The sequence below is a fragment of the Aquila chrysaetos genome, chromosome 20 (assembly GCF_900496995.4).
Source record: "Aquila chrysaetos chrysaetos chromosome 20, bAquChr1.4, whole genome shotgun sequence".
In the NCBI taxonomy this organism is placed as follows: domain Eukaryota; kingdom Metazoa; phylum Chordata; class Aves; order Accipitriformes; family Accipitridae; genus Aquila; species Aquila chrysaetos.
In genome coordinates, this window is record NC_044023.1 from 1,759,517 (window position 1) to 1,777,912 (window position 18,396).

The following is an 18,396-nucleotide window of genomic DNA, read 5'->3' on the forward strand; positions in this document are numbered from 1 at the left end:
CTTTCCACAAAGAGCAAACTGCTCTTCAGCAAATATATTCTGAACAAATAGTATTTTGAAAAAAAAAAATTTCAACAATTCTAACAAAAAATACTGATCAAGTTATTGGAAAAGAAGCTTGGCCTCTTCAAAGAGCAGCTGAAGACCTTTCTGTGAATTCATGATCCTCACTAGGACTGGAAATTAGTCTTTCATGCTTCAGTCACTTCGACCGTCACAACAGCCCTTTGTTGCACATATGTCCAGAGCAAAAGTAACAGTTTTGCCAATAACTTATTTCTACCTAAAATCAGAACACATATGAGAGTTGCCAGATGAATCTCTGTGTTCCTAGGCTTTATCCTCCCCTCATATCCCTTTTCTCCACCTTGACAAGTAAGCAGTAAGAGGCAGAGGGTGAGAAGTTGGGACATACACCCTCCGCTTTGGAACTCCATTCCAAAAGCTTCAGCCCCTCACACCAAGGCCCGACAGGGAGAGCCCAGAGACTCCAACCTCTCCAGCAGCCATGGCTGCTGCTAGTCCCCCACCGCCTCACTCTGCTGAATCAGCTGTACTCCAAAAGCAACGCACCCTGGCAAATGCTAGTGAGAGCTGACTTCACAAGAAAGGGTTTGTGCTTTAGTGACAGCTGAAACAACTGCTCTAAGAAAATTTTACTAATTGAAAACTTGAAAAGTTTAAAGGGGGAGAGAAGAGCTAGAAAAATGAGAAAAAAAAAAAATCAAAGGGACATGGAGAGGAAGGGAGGAGAAAAGCATGTCTTCACCTTCCTATCTTCTTCCTGCAGTATCCCCCTCCGTTTCCCTTTCCTATTCCCTCCCGGTTTTCACAAGCATTCCCAACACGCGTTCACTCGGGATGACACAGGACCCAGACCTCAGCAACTTTTCTCGGCTGGATGCAACCCGAACGGGAAGCAGCGTATCACCAACAGAGGTTTTAAATGTCAGGGCTGCTGCCGGGCAAGGCAGAGGTCTCTGCTACCAGCAGTTCGCACAAGCCTGACGTCGGGCATACCGCTCCGAGGAGCCAACACCCCGCTGCCTTTTAAACAATAAATAACCGTTCCCCAGATGTGCCAGGGAAAAGCTCTGCTCTCCCATCAGGTCTCGCAGACCGGGTTCCCCGCATGGCTGCCCTACCCCGCCCGCCTCCGCGCACGACGCGCTCCTCCGCGGGCCCTCGCCGGCACGCCCGGGGGGGCCGGGCCGCCCCGCGCCGCCGGGCAGAAGCGCCCCGGGGCCGAGGCCCCTTCCCCGGGCCGCAGGACCGCGCCCCGCGCCGCTCCGGGGCTCTCCCCGGCCGGGCGCCGGGCCCCCGAGCGGGGCCGCGCCGGGCCGGCGGAAAGGGGGCCCGCGGCCCCGCGGGGGGACTCGCCGCTCCGCTCCGCACCGCCACGGCGGCCGCCGCTCCGCCGAGCCCCGTCGGCCGCCGGCCCCCCCCGGAGGAGGCGGCCGCGGCGGCTACTTAAAGCGCATCCCCGGCGGCAGCGCGGGCGGCCGGCCGGCTCCGGCGCAGGGGTTCGGCCGCAGCGCCGGGCGGGCTGCGGGCTCCCGTGCCGGGCTGCGATGCTCGGCGGGGGCGCGGGCGCTGCCAGGCGACGGGCTAACCCGGCTGCGGCTCCGGCGGGGCGGGACAGCGCCCGTGCGGCGGCGCGGCGGCGGCGGGGCTCCGAGCGGCACCGGCGGCAGCGGCTCCTCCGGCCGGCGGCTCGGCGCCCGCAGTCCCCGCCGGCTCTGCCCTCGCTCGGCAGCGGGAAGCCGAGCGCCAGCAATGGCGGCTCGGACTAGGAGCCGCTGCGCGCCGCTCCCCCGCTCGCCTGGGCGGCCGCGGCTCTAGGAGGGGAAGAGCGGAGCTGGCAGGGGGGCTGGTTTCCGGCGGGTTATTTATTTCTTCCCTCTCGCTTAAGTTCCCAGCGGAGCGGGCTGGCCGGCACCTGCGCCCCCCACCTGCTTCTCGGAGGGTGAAAGGTGCGGGGAGGCCATGGAGAGCCCAGCGGAGAACCCCAGCAAGGCGGCGGAGTACCTGAAGGAGCTGAACAAGATTATCGAGACGCAGCAGGAGCTGCTGGAGAAGCAGAAGCGGAGGATAGACGAGCTGGAGCAGCAAGTGGCCAAGTTGTACCACGAAAACGCCTGTCTCCAGGACGAGCATCACCGGCACCTGGCCACATGCAGGCTCCAGCAGGGCGTCCCCCCCGCGTACCCGGGGGTGCTGAGCGCCATCCAGGAAAACGCAAAGCACGAAAAGTAAGCGCTGCCCGGGTCCCCTCGCCCTTTTTCGAGGAGGGTCTTTCTGTAGCGGGGCTTTCCTTCCCTTTCGCCTCCTGCCTTCGGTTTCCTAAAGCCGCCCCGCGGACAAGCCCCGGGAAGCAGCGGAACTCTCCGCGGTGCGTGCCCGGGGGGCGAGCTCCGCTCCGCTCCGCTCGGCGCGGTTGGGCAGCCCGCCGCGAAGGAGGGGGCCCTCGCTGAGCAGCGCTGGAGGGCGGAGGGGGCGGCCTCGGCCTCTACACCCCGGTGGATGCCGGTGCCTCACCGGTTCTCTAGCCGGGGTCCCCCGGGGCCCGGGCCCAGGGTCGGGGCGGGGGGGGGGGGTCCGAGCCGCGGCAGCACGGCCGGGTCTCCCCTGGGCAGGCTTCTCTGCCCGTCTCGCCCGCGGCTTTCTCTGCGGCCCCCGGGACCCCGGCCGCCCTCTGCGCTTGGGGGGGGGGGGTGCCCCAGGCACGCCGCTCTCCCGGCAGAGCAACCGTAACGGGGGGCGCTGGGAGGAGCGGGGCGAGCTCTGCCCTTCTCCCCGCGGCCTCTTGCCTGCCGGTTTAGAGTACCGCGGGGACCCCGGGAAGCCGCTCGCCCTTCGGTGGGGGGGGGGGGGGGGGGCGCGGGGTCGAGGCCCCGCGGTTCCCGCAGGGGCGGCGTGCGCTCCCCGCCGGGAGAGCCGCGGAGAGCCCGCGCTCTGGCCGCCGAGGAGGGTGTCCCGGAGAGGGGTCAGTAAACATTGGCAGCTCGCCACCGGGCGGGCCGGCTCCTGCCGGGGCGAGCTCGCCCCGCTTCTGGAGCCGCGCTCGCCGCCGGCCTTTGCGCCTGGCGCCGGCCTCTGCCGTCCGTCCTGAGCCGTGCGCGTCTTCACAGCGCACGGAAAGCTGCCGGATCGCGCGGCGTCCTGAAGGAACAGGAATTCGGGAATAGCCACAGCGAAAGCCGTGGCGCTTGCCCGACGTGCTTCTACTTGGGGGAAAGTATTTGAGACTTAGTTTTACTTGAGTGGAGCGGGAAAGGCGTGCGCCGTACGAAGAGCCCGCGTCGCTGCTCCGATGCAACGCACCGGGCTGTTTGTAATCCGGTGCGCTCGAATTCCTCGTATTTAGAAACAAACACCCGGCTCCGGTCGGCGGGTTTCTTCCGCCGCGCAGCCCTCCCGCAGCCCGCCGCTGGCCGCCCGGTCGCCTAAGGGACCTCTCGCCGCTCCGGGCAAGCGGGGAGCGAAAGCTCCTCGCCAGCCCGAGGCGAGGGCTGCGGCTGCTGCCGGGACGGGCCGGGGGCTGCACCCTCCGTGGGAGACCCCCCCCGGGTTAGGGTCTTCGGCTGGTGCCCGGGGCAGGGGCTCCCTCCGGCCCGGCTGCCGCCCGCGGTCCTGGCCGCATCTCCCTTCCCGAGGCCCTGATGGCAGCGGGGCGGAGTGGGGGGGAAGGCTGCCGCCGAGTGAAGCCGGAGAACTGGCTCAGGTCCTCGGACCTCTCGCTGACTCCGTGTGTGCCCTCAGCGGGACGGTCGTGGTGGGGTAGGAGGTGCTGCTGCTTGCGGAGTCCCGAAACCCTGGCGCTCGGAAATAGCGTTTTCTTAGCGTGCTGTTGTGGAGGTTGAAGGAGACGGGGGAAGGGTCGTCGGTCGCTCGGTGCCCCCTTTGCCTGCTCCTGTTTCCAGATGCCTTACACCGGACCCGTGTGGCAGAGTGGAAAGGGAAGCAGCTCTTCCTCCCCGGCTTCCTTCTTGCTGTCGGAGAGTTTTTTAACCCACTTAGGGTCTGGGGGTTTTTTTTTTTGTGATGCTGGGGTAATCGTTTTAGGCTTTTTTATGAACAGAGATGTCTCTGTGAAAACTAAGCAAATAGCTCCTTAAACAGACTGGAGAGCATATGCTGTCATTTAACAATCAATCCCGTAAGGAGAGCGAGCTATTTCCAGAAAGTATGGAATAGTTAGTTACACAAATCCTACCCTATGCATCCACATCCAGTACCCGAGGATTTTTTGTGGCTGTGCTTCTAGTACAAGATGTCAACTCAGCTATCTCGTCCCATTTGTCTCTTGCAAACGACATTACTAAAAATTGTACAAATGGCTTGCCTTGTTTGATAACGTTTCTCCTCTCCAGCCCAAGACTCGTTTGCAGAGCCCTCTTTGGGCAGGCAGCTCCGGGGACTCGGAGGCTTTTAAGTCTCTTAAGTGGATTTGATGCTGGGATCGGAATTAATCTGGGATATTTATGGCAGAGTTGTATCGCTTTGAGGCATAGCCTGCAGGGCTTAGTGGGGAAGGGCCCTCTCTGGGAGTCTGGCCCTGGACTGGGCCCTTTGCCCACGTGCATGTCTGTGGCGAGTCAGATTTTCAGGGCCACCTTCATCTGAGGAATACTGCCTCCCTGAATTGTCCCCTGTCCCTCTGTGTCACCCCCCTTCCTTCGCAGGGAGCGAGCCCCTTCTTTTCCCTGGGAGACCCTGCCTCGCTGGGCAGGTGGATCTCACCGGTGGGCTCCCCAGCTGTGTGAGGTGGGGGCTGCGGCTGTCTGGGAGCAAGGGGCAACAAGCCAGCCACATGATCAGTTTACTTTCTGGCTGGATAGAAAAGATGAAGGATGTCTCCAACTTGGAAAATAGAAAATACCCTTGTTTTAAAGTCTTCTCCCAGTCCCGCAGTTATCTTGGCTTTCGGAGAACTGAACCTGCAGGTTCTGGGTGTCTGTAGCTTCCCATTCAGAAGCTCAGTCTCAGTTTCCCCAGAATTACATGTCACATGCACCTTGCGTATGTTTGGGTGGGCAATAAGGATCCCTTGTTTGCTGAAGTTCAATATCCGATGTCAGCGACGCTCGCTTTGGGGATCTCTGGTGTTGGGAGAGAGGCGATGCGTGAGATGGCATGTCCGGCTTGTTCCCTCCTGCCCCAGCGCACAGACCTCCCTGTCTTCCTCCTTCCAGAGGCAGCAGAACTGCCTTGTGCCCAAGTACCAGTGGTGACCGTTGTTCTTCCTTACCCTTCAGTACTTCAAAGCTAAAATGACTGGAATCCTTTTTGAAGGAAACTGGGCTTCTCTCAGTCAAATACATCAAGAAATCAGTACTTTAGGAAGTAATCTATAGCGCTTGTACCTTGAGACTTGAATAGTTGTTGGGTTTTTTTTTTTCTAAACCACTTAGACTCTTGTCTCTGCAGCAGTTCAACCTGTATAAAGTGGATGTGGATCACTGACACTGTAGTATCGAGACAGCTGTTTTGTATTACTGGATGGTGGTTAACTTGTGTGATACAAAGGGAGGCATGGAAATGTTATACAAGATAGTATGCTTATGATTAGTTCTTATACTTAATAAAATATATTTTAAAAAAACCAAACAACGCAAACAAATTCCGAAACTTTTCAGTTCTTACAATGGGAAGAATATACAGCTGAAGACTGCTTAAATAATTTGGAAAAGCTGGCATATTTGTAGAAATTCTTGATCTCTTGTGGGGTAGGGAACTGTTAATGAGCCCTGTAATAGACTTCTGGAAGAAAAAACACCAGTCCAGTAAGGTAAAAATATTCTGGTTTGTGTCCTTCCAAAAAAAAGGGCCAGAGTAGAAAGAAAGTTTCTCTTGTGTAGGTTGCTATCTGAGGGAGGGAAGAGCAGAAGGATGGATTAGCAGGTGCAGGTGTGCTCGTTATCCTGCAAGGAGGTTATATGAAAAAAAGGTTTGGGTGCTCTTTCACTTAATTTTGTAGTAATTTGCTGAGTGCAAATCAACCTTAAAATCCACAAATGGAATAGAGGATAATTAGCTGATTACAAGGCTCTGTTAGATGTAATGAATCAGCATGTTAAAGATAACAATAGGTATTTTAACTCATTAAGTTGCATAAGACTAATTTTCAGTTAATCCATTTCATTTAACACTGGAGAAAACAGCAAGAACTTCTAAAACTCAGATCCTCGGTGTAAGGAAGACGTGTTCAATATATCAATTTTGGTAATACCCTTTTTAGTGTAAATACGTAAAACCAAATGTACTGGATCTTCTCAAATCTGTACAAGTACTATTTTTCCAGCTCTGAAAATTCAGCACTGGCATGTTACCAGCTTAGGGAGTAATATTTGTACTTAACCTAATCAAGTTAAAAACCGTGCTGCTTTTCCACCGAGAAAGTGCCTGGTGAGAGTTTGAGCAGGAGTTAGAGAATAATTGTCTGCTAAGATAAACAATCTTAGAGGGTTGTTATTTGCAACTAGTCCAAATTCTGCACCTGGCCTGACTGATTTATTTTTAAATGAATCTAGGACTGGCTTTGTTCTCTGGGGGAAAATAGTCACAATTCAGAGCTCTAAGAAATCCTCACTGCATTTAGAAGATACTCTCGGTCTCAGCTGAGGTGTACTTAGTGCAATCTAGTAAGTGGAAGTTGTTGCTCTGGTGATAGTCACATGTGAAGGCTGCTTTATGGCCTACATAAAATGAGCTTGTGGCTTTGCGTGTCGCTCTCGGCACTGAACGCTCCCCTTGCACACAGTCTCAGCAGGAAGCCAAAGATTGCATTAGTATAGAGACCAGCCTGACTTTTTTTTTTTTTTTTCCCTCCAGAGATGGCCTTTACTGAGACAGACTGCTCCTATGACGTAAATCCTATTTCATTGCCTGTGCTGTGCTTGAACAGCAGCTTATTTTTGTTTGCTTTAGTGAAGTAGAGGTATCCAGCATCTGTTAAAGTATGCTCGTGTTTGGGCAAGATTTTGCTTTCTCTGCCTTCCTGTCAACAAGGACGTAGATGAAGTGCTTTTGTTAGGTCCTCTTTCTCAGTCAGCTGTGTAGGAAAGTGTGATTTGTGACTGATAGTCTTGCCAGAAGAAGTCTGCCATAGAAGTGCAGTCACTACTAAAAGATGCACCTCTACCTATTTAGCTTATTTTGCTCGTGAAGAATATATTTACGTGGAAAGTGCAGTTTGTGTCCAAAATGAACACTTTACTACCACGGTATACTGCATATTCTGTCAGTCCTATAGCTGATAGGGATGGTGTAATTCTGAGGTTGGGCAGAATGTAAATTTGCATTTTCAAATAACTTAAAACAATTCTGTTAATTTTCTTTTCAATACGTAACTGGAATGGTATGACTACTGAGCTAGGAGAGTAAGGACTTGACACCGAAGGGAGTGCTTTTGCAGCACTCATTTCGGCATCATTAGTGTGATTTGTACATCAGCAGATGAGTGAGCATCTCTTAGGCATTTGTTGTTCTGGCAGACTGTAGGAAATCAATAGTGCGAAGATGTGTAATAAGACATGAACTTGCTAACTAAACTAAATTATTTTGGATCTCTGTTGAAATATCAGCAAATTCTTGTACTTAATATCTGCTAAATGTTAAGCTAAATGATAACACGTAAAGACAGATTAATTTGAAAGCTGATGTGTACTGTGTAACTAATAAAACAAGTTTCAGTGTTCATGGATCCTAGGTCCTTGGTGAGCAGATGAGAGCTGCTGTAATTACTGTGAGTCCAGTCTATGTCTGAAGATCCCCTTTGCTCTCCTCCAAAAAAATCTCACTGCAAAACAAGCCTGTATGTGATGGGCTGTATGCATATATGCATGTAGGTCACCAGCAGCATACTGATTACTCTCATTTTCTCATGCGAGGCATGGAAGACCCGAGTCTTGGTGTACCAGTTATTACCAGAAAACATAGCTGTGAGTTCAGTATAATGGTCTGTGTGAAAGAGAGGCACTCAAACTGGAGCAACTGTGTCCTTAACTCCTCCTGAAAAGTTGGTGAGTTTGGAACGGTGTACTATTATCGTAGGCAATGGCTCTTGGGTCAATCCTAATAGTGTAATCTCCAATGTAGTAATTACGACTTGTCAACAACGTACATTTTTACGTTTTTAAACTGTGTTAGAGGGATGGCACCGAACAACTACATAGAAATATGGGATTGGGGGAGCAGCTGACCTGTTCTTCACAAATGTGCCAAGCACAGTGCTTTTGAGGAACTTAGCTTCTTGTTGAGTGAGGGATGCTAAACTTCGTCCTTATCCACTTAAAGTAACAAACTTTTGGGAGAATGTAAAGTATAGACATATGCATGTCTGAATCTGACTTGCAGTCTTGTTGGCCTGGTTATTTGCATAGGAAGGCAAATCCCCATCAGTCCTTAGGGAAGGTGTCTTCTGGCAAAAAAGAAGTTGCAGGTTTTTTGAAAACCTGGAGCAAAATACATCATGTTCAAAGAAGTATCGGTAGGAAGAGCTTATTCAATGGCAGATCACAGAAGCTATGAGGAAAAAAGAACAAGGTATTTCAAGGTGTTTTCTTACAGCATACTGATGGGGAGAGTAAATTATTAAAATAGTAAATTATTAAATGCTTCTTGCAAGTAGCATTTCAAAAAGCTTAATTTCATTTTTTACACCCAGTAAAACTAGGTGGCTTTTATTCACGTGCCGGTCAGTGACGCTACACTGGAACTGCTGTGCTGGATTCAGTGTGGCGTGCCAGACCATGGCCTTTAGATGCTGAGTTTCTGCATAGAGCAGTTGCAGAAGTACGTGGGTTCCTCCAGGACTTTCTTAAGGCAATGAGGCTGGTTAGGAACAGCCACAGTTGCTTCCTCTGCACTTCCAATTTTGACGCTACTTAATTTTGTGGGCCCCTGTATGGTATAGCTGTGCAGACCTGCAAAGTGTTGCAATACACTGAATTTCCCCTGAGTTTATGGCTCCCTTGGGATTACAATCCCTAATAGGGGAAGAGTTGCCTATAAAGTAGGCAGCCAATACCCAGATGAGTGAAGTGTCTGTTAGAGCCTTCTCCTGTCTGAGGGGTCCTGCCTTCTGCATGCAGGTGGCAAGGAGGTTATCTCATGCTATTCAGGGAGGGGGGGGGGGTAGGAAGCTTCTTAGGCAAGTGGATTTTGCAGGCCAGAAGTACTTCCTGATATGCAGCCCACACTTGGCATTATTCTAATTTGATCCTATCATTCCTACTCTTACTCTCTCTGTTATGGTAATTCCACCTTTTTTGAGTTTTGCAGCCTGCAGATACTTTTAGGCTATTCTTGCCAGTGCATCCTGTCTTTCATCTTAGCTCAGTGAGCCTGTTGAATGAGATTGTCATAATCATTCTGCCTAACTTTACTATTTTTCTCAGCAGAATTGTTGAAATTAGAAATTTGGACAATCTGAGCAGGCTTTGGTACAGTAGAGCAGCGTGATTTGAAGAGATAGTGTGTGATTGCATGTTCTGCTGGATTTTAGGTCTTTGGTAGCCGTCCCTGATGTGGGCTGCTTTTTCCCACCCCCTCTGCTAGGGGGTTCCTCTGCAGATTCTTCACGGAATTTGAAATTCTGAATCTGGAATTTGAATTCCTTTGAAATACTAGAATTCTCAGCTTTGTTACAGTGGAAGAAATGCTGGTTTGTGCTAGCTAGAAATCTGGGTAAGAATTGTTACCCTTTTATGGTCATTACCAGGGTATTGTGATTAAGGACAGAAGTAGGAGTAAGAGGTGTTTCTTTAGTCCGATCTGGTGACCTGTTGTTTGCCCTTGGCAAAACTAAGCACTGATAATTGTTATTTTACAGATGGGCAAGTCAATGTTAAAGTTAACGATCATGTCCTAATAGGTTGCTGAGATTTAGGTTGCATTAAATTAGATTGCATTAAATATCACACTTGAGACAAACAAGCTTTTTTAAATCCTGTGTTCCTTCATGGCTATTATACCAACTTGTTTGGTTTTAGTGGTGTTATTTGTATGGTTACTGTAAGGAAACACTAAAAATGTTGCTGCAAGGTGGCCAAAACTTTTCAACAGGGTGAACGCTGTAAAGCAGAACAGCTTTCACAACAGAATCTGAAAACCTGAGTCTTACGTTCTTCAAACAGCTAGGTATGTAAATGTATCTTTTCGTGTATCAAACTATATAATTTCGGACGGAGTCTCACCCTCCTGATCCCAAAATAGCCGCAGTTCAGTCTCAGTGACTTTTGCTCCCTCTGCTGTCTTGTTTTTAAACTGCTTACCAGTTCTGTACCGAGTGTGTGTATATATTCGTATATGTACATACAGTGTAGAATCTGCTTTTGAATGGCAGCATCTGTACTACCTCTGTGTCTCTCCAAAGGATTAGAAAGGCTACTAAGAATGTGGCTGAAGATTTCTTATGAGTTTTTTCTTCTAGTGTCTTAAAGCGCAGAGGTAAACTTTCTTTTCAAATAGTACCATTTAAAAATGTACACAGAAAAGAAATTTCTCTGCTGTAAGGCATCTGTGTAGACTGAATGAGTCTTACTGCTGTGCTAGATAAGAAAAATACTGCTACCGAGTAGCTCTCCATAGCAATTGATTGAAACATACTATACACTATTTGCATGTTAATAACATTTCTAGTCAGACGTCCCTGACAAACATGAGTAGAGACAAAGACATACATGTCTTACATCTTTTACTGCACCACAGTAGTTCAGATTTACCAAGTGTAAATAGCGCTTTATTCTGAATAACTGGACAAAGCAGAGGAAGGAAGGTGGGGAAACAATCTTCCTGTCCTTTTTCAAAATTTAAGATGCAGGTGGGAGTTAACATTTGTCAGGGTTTCTTCATCTTTGCTGGATTTCTGCTAGCTGAAAATAGCTGCAGGTGGTGTGGACCACTCGGGAGCTTTTAATTACTCTTTTTGGGCATTGGAAAATGTAGCTATAGGGAGAACAGACTAAAGTTTTGTTAACAAGCCAAGCTTTCAAATGGTAAGCACTTTTCCCAGGCTGTGGGACCCGGTTGTGCCCATCTCTGCAAACTGATTTCTGCCCTAAGAGTGTTTTAGCTGACAAGCTGGACTGTCAAATGGTACTTGATAATCATGCTAGAAGGGACAGGCTGTGAGTTGTGGAGGGTCTTGGCCTGGAACACTTATGAAGAACTTCAGGCTAATGAAGCCCCTTCCCTACTGAATGTGAACCACCACTGTCTTGTGGACATAGTTTCACAAATGTGTTTTCATGGGAGAGGAGAACTTGACCATTTAATGTGTTCTTTTGTTTTTCCTAGCCATCTCTACCAGTTTTCTGTCCACTTGAACAACACTTTACTCTGAAGATGGCTTATTAGTCCTGCAGCTTAGTTTCTACAACCGTGCCTCTCTGTATTTTTTTTATTGGGTGTATGTCAAATTCGGGTGTAAACTTGAGCAGCATAAGGTCTATGTGTATTGAAATGACTATTGATCAAGGTGAGATAATGACCCACTTCTTGAACTTTGTACTGATGTGCATTTGCACTAGCACTTAAAACAATCATTTCAGGATCATATTTGGAGTCTCTAAAATACCATATTTTGATGTTGGCAGCCTCTGTTTGGAATTTGCTGTGCTATTTTTGCTGGGTGGATGCAGTTGTGTATCACTTCTAACAATCATCAACCAGTTCTTCTAAAGTAATGCTGCTGTAGTAAAAAAAATCCCTACCAAATTTCCTGGCTGCCGGTGTTGAACCAGTGTGCACCAAGCTGTATATTTGAAGAAGTTTGAATTACTGGCGAAATAACTGAGCTGGTTTTAATATGCTTTCTGTTTATTGAGAACGATGCTAAAACTACTATTTGTGCCACCCTCTGTTAATTTCTCCCACCTCTCATTTTCAAGCAGTTTGAGTTCTGTAAAATAGATCGTTCTTTTTTCTGCGTTCAGATCTCTGCTACCTTATGATCAAATTCCAGCTCCTGGGAGGATTTTAGTCTTCTCCTGTACTCTTCCATCGTGGAGTGCCATGGGGATCATTGTAGGGTTCAGGATGTGTGAAAGCTGTTTCGTGAAGTTAATTACACATGACACTTAGTTTTGACTGTTCAAAGTAGAATTAAAGAACTGAACAGTGCCTACTGCTTTTGCTTAATCAGCTGATGACCTGAGGGGGCCAACATGCCGCCCTTCCTCAAAGGCTTCAGTGGCTCTTGTGTGCTCTCTCTAAAATTTGGGAAAGCAGGAGGAGGAATCCAGCTTGGGTCTCCTACATTGTACAGAAGACTTGTTAGTCCTTAAGATTATTGCCTCAGTCAACTTACTGTTGAAATAGTCTTTAAAACTCACAGCAAGCAAATTTCATCAGCCTGAAGTGAACACTATAAGGATCCCTGTATAACAATGCTAAGTTGTTTTGGAGCTTGGCTTCTGCTACAGTGAAAATGGAATGTCTCCAGGTTAGGGTTACTCAGAGGTGATTGTTTGTCATGCCTAGGAGATGCTATTGTAACCGCAGAAGAACCTCTTTGAAGTTCTGACTGCATTTAAATTAGCAGAGCAGGGATTGATTATTACTGAAAGAATAAGACAAAGCATACTGGAATGGTAACTTCTTTATGAAAGTGTAAATGCAGAGTATCGGCCTGAATGTCTGCAATTCTTCTGTCACAGTGGTCCCCAGCAGTCACAGGGAGAAGCTGAAGGGGAGTCCTTGCTCACTGCCAGATGTGACCTGCTGCTTAGGAAGAATACTGGAGCATGACAGTTTTTAGCAGTGGACTGCACACTTGGATCAGTAGACCTCAATATCTAGTTGGGGCTGGTTACAGATAAGAAATGGGATATTTTTAATAGTATGAGGTGAACATGACCTCTCTTCACTTGGCTAGTCTAAGTCACCTCTGTTTCAGAGGTTCACTGCAGCAATGTTTTGTTTTTCATTGTCTTTCTATGGATCTAATGGTTCTTTGCTCATGCTTGGGGAATATAAAATCTTCTGTTTGGTTGTCTTCTGCGCACTATTAATGATCCTGGAAATACAGCAAAATGTCAAGGTTGTACGGATTGTCTTCCAGTTTAGGTTCAAGCATGTCACATCATTCTGCAATTTTGATCTTAGTATGGCTTTTCTGAATATAGGAAGTTGTATTTCACAGGAATGAAGAATTTTTGATAAACCGAAAGCAAGTAGAATCACTTCTAATGCATTGTAAGATGTAGCAGTATGCTTTTAACATGGTTTCTTGGTAGGATAGACACATACAGCATTGAACCTTAAGTGCTTCTAGGAATTCCATGTGCACTCTTGCCAGTTGCAGAGGTAACTATTATGTCTATTCTGTGGACGCACTCTTTGATATCGTGTTAACAGCTAAACTGTGTAGGTGCCACTTGTGCTCTATGCATATAATTGAAGCAGAAGGTCAAAGTTGTTGGTGCTTGTGACTGCTCCAGGTCATGTACAGCTGCCATGCATCGTGTGGCAGGGGAAGGTTGCAAACAGACATTAATCTCCCACCCTGCAATGCAGCTGGGATGTTGTAATTGCGCTAAATTCAGAGGGACTTCTTAGCAATTCTGGTCACGATGGCTGCAGTGGAAGGATTGCAGAGAGCCGAGCTATCATTCTTCTTCATTCTTGCTGCTTACCTTGCTACATTCACTTCATCTTCCTTTCACCAATGGTTTTAAAGTAGAAGCTGGTTCAGACTACATTCTGCTTGATAGTCTTTTTTACCCTTAATAGTTTCCTTAGTGAGGCAGATATGTATTCCTCCAGAAATGAAATTTAAGTATTGTTATTCAAATCCAAAACAACTTGATATATTGTCAGTTTAAATTTTTGGCTTGAGTGTCAGGATCCACTGGCACCATGGACCCCAAGGTGCATGTGTGTGGTGTGCTGTATGTATGCACTACATTTTAGACTGTCTTTCTTTAGATTATGCAGTGATGTCCTTTGTTCATGAGTAGATAGGGCTATTTATGTTAAAAGTCCTCATGGTGACAGTAAAGCAAGAATTCAGTCATAGGAATCATCATAGAATCGTTTAGGTTGGAAAAGACCTTTAAGATCGAGTCCAACCATCAACCCAACACCACCGTGCCCACTAAACCACGTCCTGAACCATATCCCTTTGGGTTTTTACTTGCTACTAGGAGTTATGATTAATGGTTCCTTGTTGTGGAGAATAGGTGTATTTTGACTTTTTTTTCTTGTATTCCATCTTATATATATAGACCCATAGCAGAAGCATTTGATTAATCTTGCTTTCAAGTTGCGGAAAGTGTGTGCACTTCAAAGAACATCTGCTTTAATCTGTTATTCTTTCTACTTAGCTTTCTGCTTGATCTAGGCAGGACTGTGGATTCTTAAACTGTAAGTGTAAGTTTGTTAGTAAAATTTACTGCTAAACCCAAACATTTTTGATGTTTGTCTTGTTTAAAAAGACAGAAATGGCTTGTATCATCTTGTGTCTTAATTCATGCACACAACTTAAATAACTGTATAGTGCCGTGGAAGTTAGCAGGCTCTAGTTTCAGAAAAGTAAAATGGTTATGTCCAACCCTGTTGCTATTTACCTTTATGAAGTAAATAGTTGGGAGGATTTGCTTCTTCATATAGTAGAGTCTTTTCTTGTGTTGATCTCCCCGATTTAGAGACCTGAAGAGTGAGGTATTTATATGCAGGGGGTAGGGCTGTGATCTAATGCAAGTGATCCAGCTAGATTTCAATAAGGTAAAACCTATATTCAGCTTTTGGGCTTGATTCTATTTTAAGCTTTTAATTGAGTCCACCACTTTCAGAGTGTTTGAGGTTGTCATGTGTTGAGAGAATGATTTTGTCTTGCAGGAAAGCAGAAAACTAACTTTTTTCTAGTTTGACTAAGGTTGTAACACTAGTGCTAGTACAATGTTAGCACTGACACAGAACACTCACGCTGCCTTGTGCACTTGTATTTGTGGGGTTAGTGGCTGTGCTAATCGCGTATTTGGAGATGTAAGTACCAATGGTGCAAGGGAGGAGGGTTAGTACCACAGAATGATAATCCGAGTGCAATAGCTTGTTATCTGTGAACTTTTTCCCAAACAGCTTGGGAAGAAAACTTTTAAGGCAGTGATCGGAGACTCTTCTGAGACTGCAGGGGTAATTCAATAGCTACTCCTGGCTTGCATTTGAAAGAAAACTCTAAAAGGGTAGTCAAAACTACCTCACATGAGGTATGTGAGACTTCTTAAATACGAGCAATAACTAGTGACGTGAGACTTGATGGGCCAGTGCTAGGCTCCTGTAAAAATCTCATCCACTGTAGATGGAGTACACCTCAGTGCTTGCTCAATATTTAATCAGAGGGTTATGTGCAGGCAACTGTGAACTCTGATACCTGGAGATGGGGAGGCAGGGAAATCAATTGCTGCTCCTGCTTTCCCCAGTCGCTGATGTTATGCCCTGTAAGTTTCCTGGTCTTTGCTGCTTTAAAAAAGGAATAGTTGGACTTGAATCTGGATTCTCCGTTAAGCAGCACAGGTTCCTTTTAATCCTAAAAAGGTGATTTCCATGCTGAAATCACTTCGTAGCAATATGATTAGAGGGGGTTTTGGTTGTGCACAAGTGTTCAGGCAGTCTTCTGTCTAGTATTAACTTGGGTAATAGATGAAATTTCATCCTAGTGTGAAACAATTCATATACTCTACAATGAAGTCCCACAGTACTCTGCATTTTCCTCTTCAACCTGTACACATGCCTAGGGCAGAAACGCTGTCCTCAGAGTTAAGACTTAGATTGTATATGAAGTCAGATAGCAGTGCAAATGCGAGTGAACACATAATTTTCTTAGTTGGATTTGTTGTGTTGAAATCTGATCTAGGCAGTAGACTAAGAGGCTAAATGACAGATAAGTACGTTCAGTGCTTCAGTTGAACCTCATACCTTAAAGGAAACCAAGAATCTTTATAAAAGCAGAAAAAATGATGTCTCTTTGCTCTCTTTCTCGATATAGTGGCAGCTATAAGATGGTATAAATTTGCCTGTATCAGAACTTATCACTGAGAAACTGGTGCTCATACTGGTGCTCAAAAATAGCTATCTGGCTTTCGTATCACAGGGTTTTATGTGCTGGGTAGTGACTTTCCCCACCTGCATTTTTTCAACCACCTTATGACTGCCTACAGCAATCTTACCTCTATCCAAATGTAGCAGTGATGATAAGAGTAGCTCCTAACCAGGAGACTGAAGGTTGTCTATCCTCTTGCCTGTTCCCTCTGAAAGCAAGAAAGTATAATTTTTTTTAAACACATTGCAGAGTTACATAACTTTTCTTCAGGAAAGTGCTTTCTAGCACTGAGCTTTACTTATTATGCAACGTGATATATCACTAGAACTTGCTGACATAAGCTGTGATCCTCACCTCTAGTTGCTCCTGAAAAACATATTATTTCCTTGACCTTACTTACCTCTAAGGGCTATGTGCAGTATTAGAAACTTGTTTGAGTATTTTACTCTAGAGTAAGGAAAATGGCTAGTAAATCAGGTACCGACCTGGTTTGTCTACTGATTGAGTAGTGCATAGTCTGAGTCTTGTATCTTTACTCCTGTGAGACTGTCATTGTTTTAAGCAACTTTTTGCTATGTGAACATCTTTAAAAAGTAGGTGCTTCCCAGATTTTTAAGAAATTCAGAAGTGATTTTTTGTAAATGTGGCATGGCATGACCCTCTTAAGCTGTTTCATGAGTCATCTTGCTGTGAGTGAAGGAGATCGTTAAACCTCTTTAAGCTAGATGAAGAGTCCTGTTTAGATAATGTTCCTTAATTGAGAATATACTTTGCTTATGATAATCTGTGCAATGAACCTTGATATTACCAAGACATTTAACTAACTTTACAAAGTTAACTGACAAAGGTCACTGGAGCTTTGTTTGATATTATAGTTTGTCCAGGTTTGTAATTTTGTCGATCTTCATGCATTATGTTAATGTATGCTCTTGTATTCTGGCTAAACAAATCCATTGTGTAGAAGTGACTGCTTAGCAGCCTGCTATTGTAATAGTAAATCTGACGTAAAACTGGTGTGATACGCTTTGTGATTTTGGGGGTGAATCTAGTCCCTCGGGGACTGGCCAGTAATCACGACTGAAGGCGAGGTTCTGTGTGCGTTTCCTCTGAGGAACAGTTATGAACTGTAACTGGCTTAATACTAAATACATTTTGAAGCAAGCCCTTGAAGTATGCTACTGGATTATTGGATTTATCATTTAATATAGAATCCAGAAAACTTTATGAAACAGTTCAGTCCTGTTTTGATAGGTCTGGTTGCCATGCTGAGTTCAAAATGTGCAAGTTAGTGGCTTTCCTTTTAAAACTGTGTTATAAAAGGAACTAAAAAGACCAGTTAGAGACAAATAGCCAATTTGTAAGTCATCATGCTCCTTGGTAGCTGAAATGCCAACAAAATATCTCAAATCTATGTCACCTCCTCAACTAAGCACAGGATTTTCACTTTACTCCTTGTGCTCAGCTGAATAGATGTTTCTGTTGGTGGAGAGTTAACTGGACAAAATTCTCATTCAGGCAGAAATGATTGCTAGTAGTGATCTCTTAACTATTATAGATCTGCTCCTTTTCCAAGTAATGGGATTCTTTCAAGAAGTCTGTCTCAATATTGGTGTCCAATATAGTATGTTATCTTCACCAATTAAAATCCTTTCTTTATTTTAAGAAAGGGAAAGTAACAGAAAAGACTCAAGTGTGCTGCCTGTGGCTTTCTGCCAACTTATCAGATAGTGTTTTTAGTTGAATTTGAATTCTTTGTCAGCAGCAAAAATTTCTTTTTTTCTTTAACTTAAGCAGGTTGCTTCTGTATCCAAAGAGTAATGACAACGTAGGGTAGCTTGATCTCCATATTTTAGGTAGATTCGTGGGAGATGGAAAAACTTAAATCTCTAATTAGAAGTCTGACTTTTTTTGAAATAGAAAGTGAAGTTGTAATAAGTAGTAATGCCTGGGATGCAGTGATAATAGCCAAAATAAACTGCAATGCCTTGAGGATTGTAAAGCATGTGATGCTGTCAAAGCAGATAAGTTGTTCTTTTCTCTCTTGGCTAATTTTGTATTTAACATAAAGCACAGAGGTACTATTGCTCTCCCCAATACACTTGAGAAAATGTAGTGAATGAAGAATGGTTGAACACATTAGCTGCAGCTTTGCAGTTTGAGATCTCCTGTATGATAATTGTTCTTTGAATTGAAAAATCTTCTTTTAAAGTTGATAAATTCTATTGTTATTTTCCAGACACAGATGAGTGAATTGAGCTTAAGTATCTTTGCAAGGACATGTTTAATGTCAGAGGTCCTGGCTCCTAGTCCAGAGTAAGTGTATCTGAAAAAGAGCATCCTTTCTCAAACTG

General features: G+C 46.0%; 1 protein-coding gene across 11 annotated transcripts in view; it reads left to right on the forward strand.

The window, feature by feature from the left end:
- The first annotated feature begins 1,689 nt into the window (after positions 1–1,689).
- The window catches only part of IQSEC1 (IQ motif and Sec7 domain ArfGEF 1), a 357,083-nt gene continuing 340,376 nt past the window's right edge, over positions 1,690–18,396 (forward strand). For 2 of the 11 annotated variants that reach the window (XM_041118603.1, XM_041118605.1), the window contains exon 1: positions 1,706–2,252. In XM_041118603.1, the coding sequence (XP_040974537.1) occupies positions 1,987–2,252 (266 nt within the window). In that variant the 5' untranslated portion in view covers positions 1,706–1,986. Of the gene's footprint in view, positions 2,253–18,396 lie in introns of all 11 variants that reach the window. The other 9 variants (XM_030043631.2, XM_030043632.2, XM_041118608.1 and 6 more) reach the window with 8 other exon arrangements.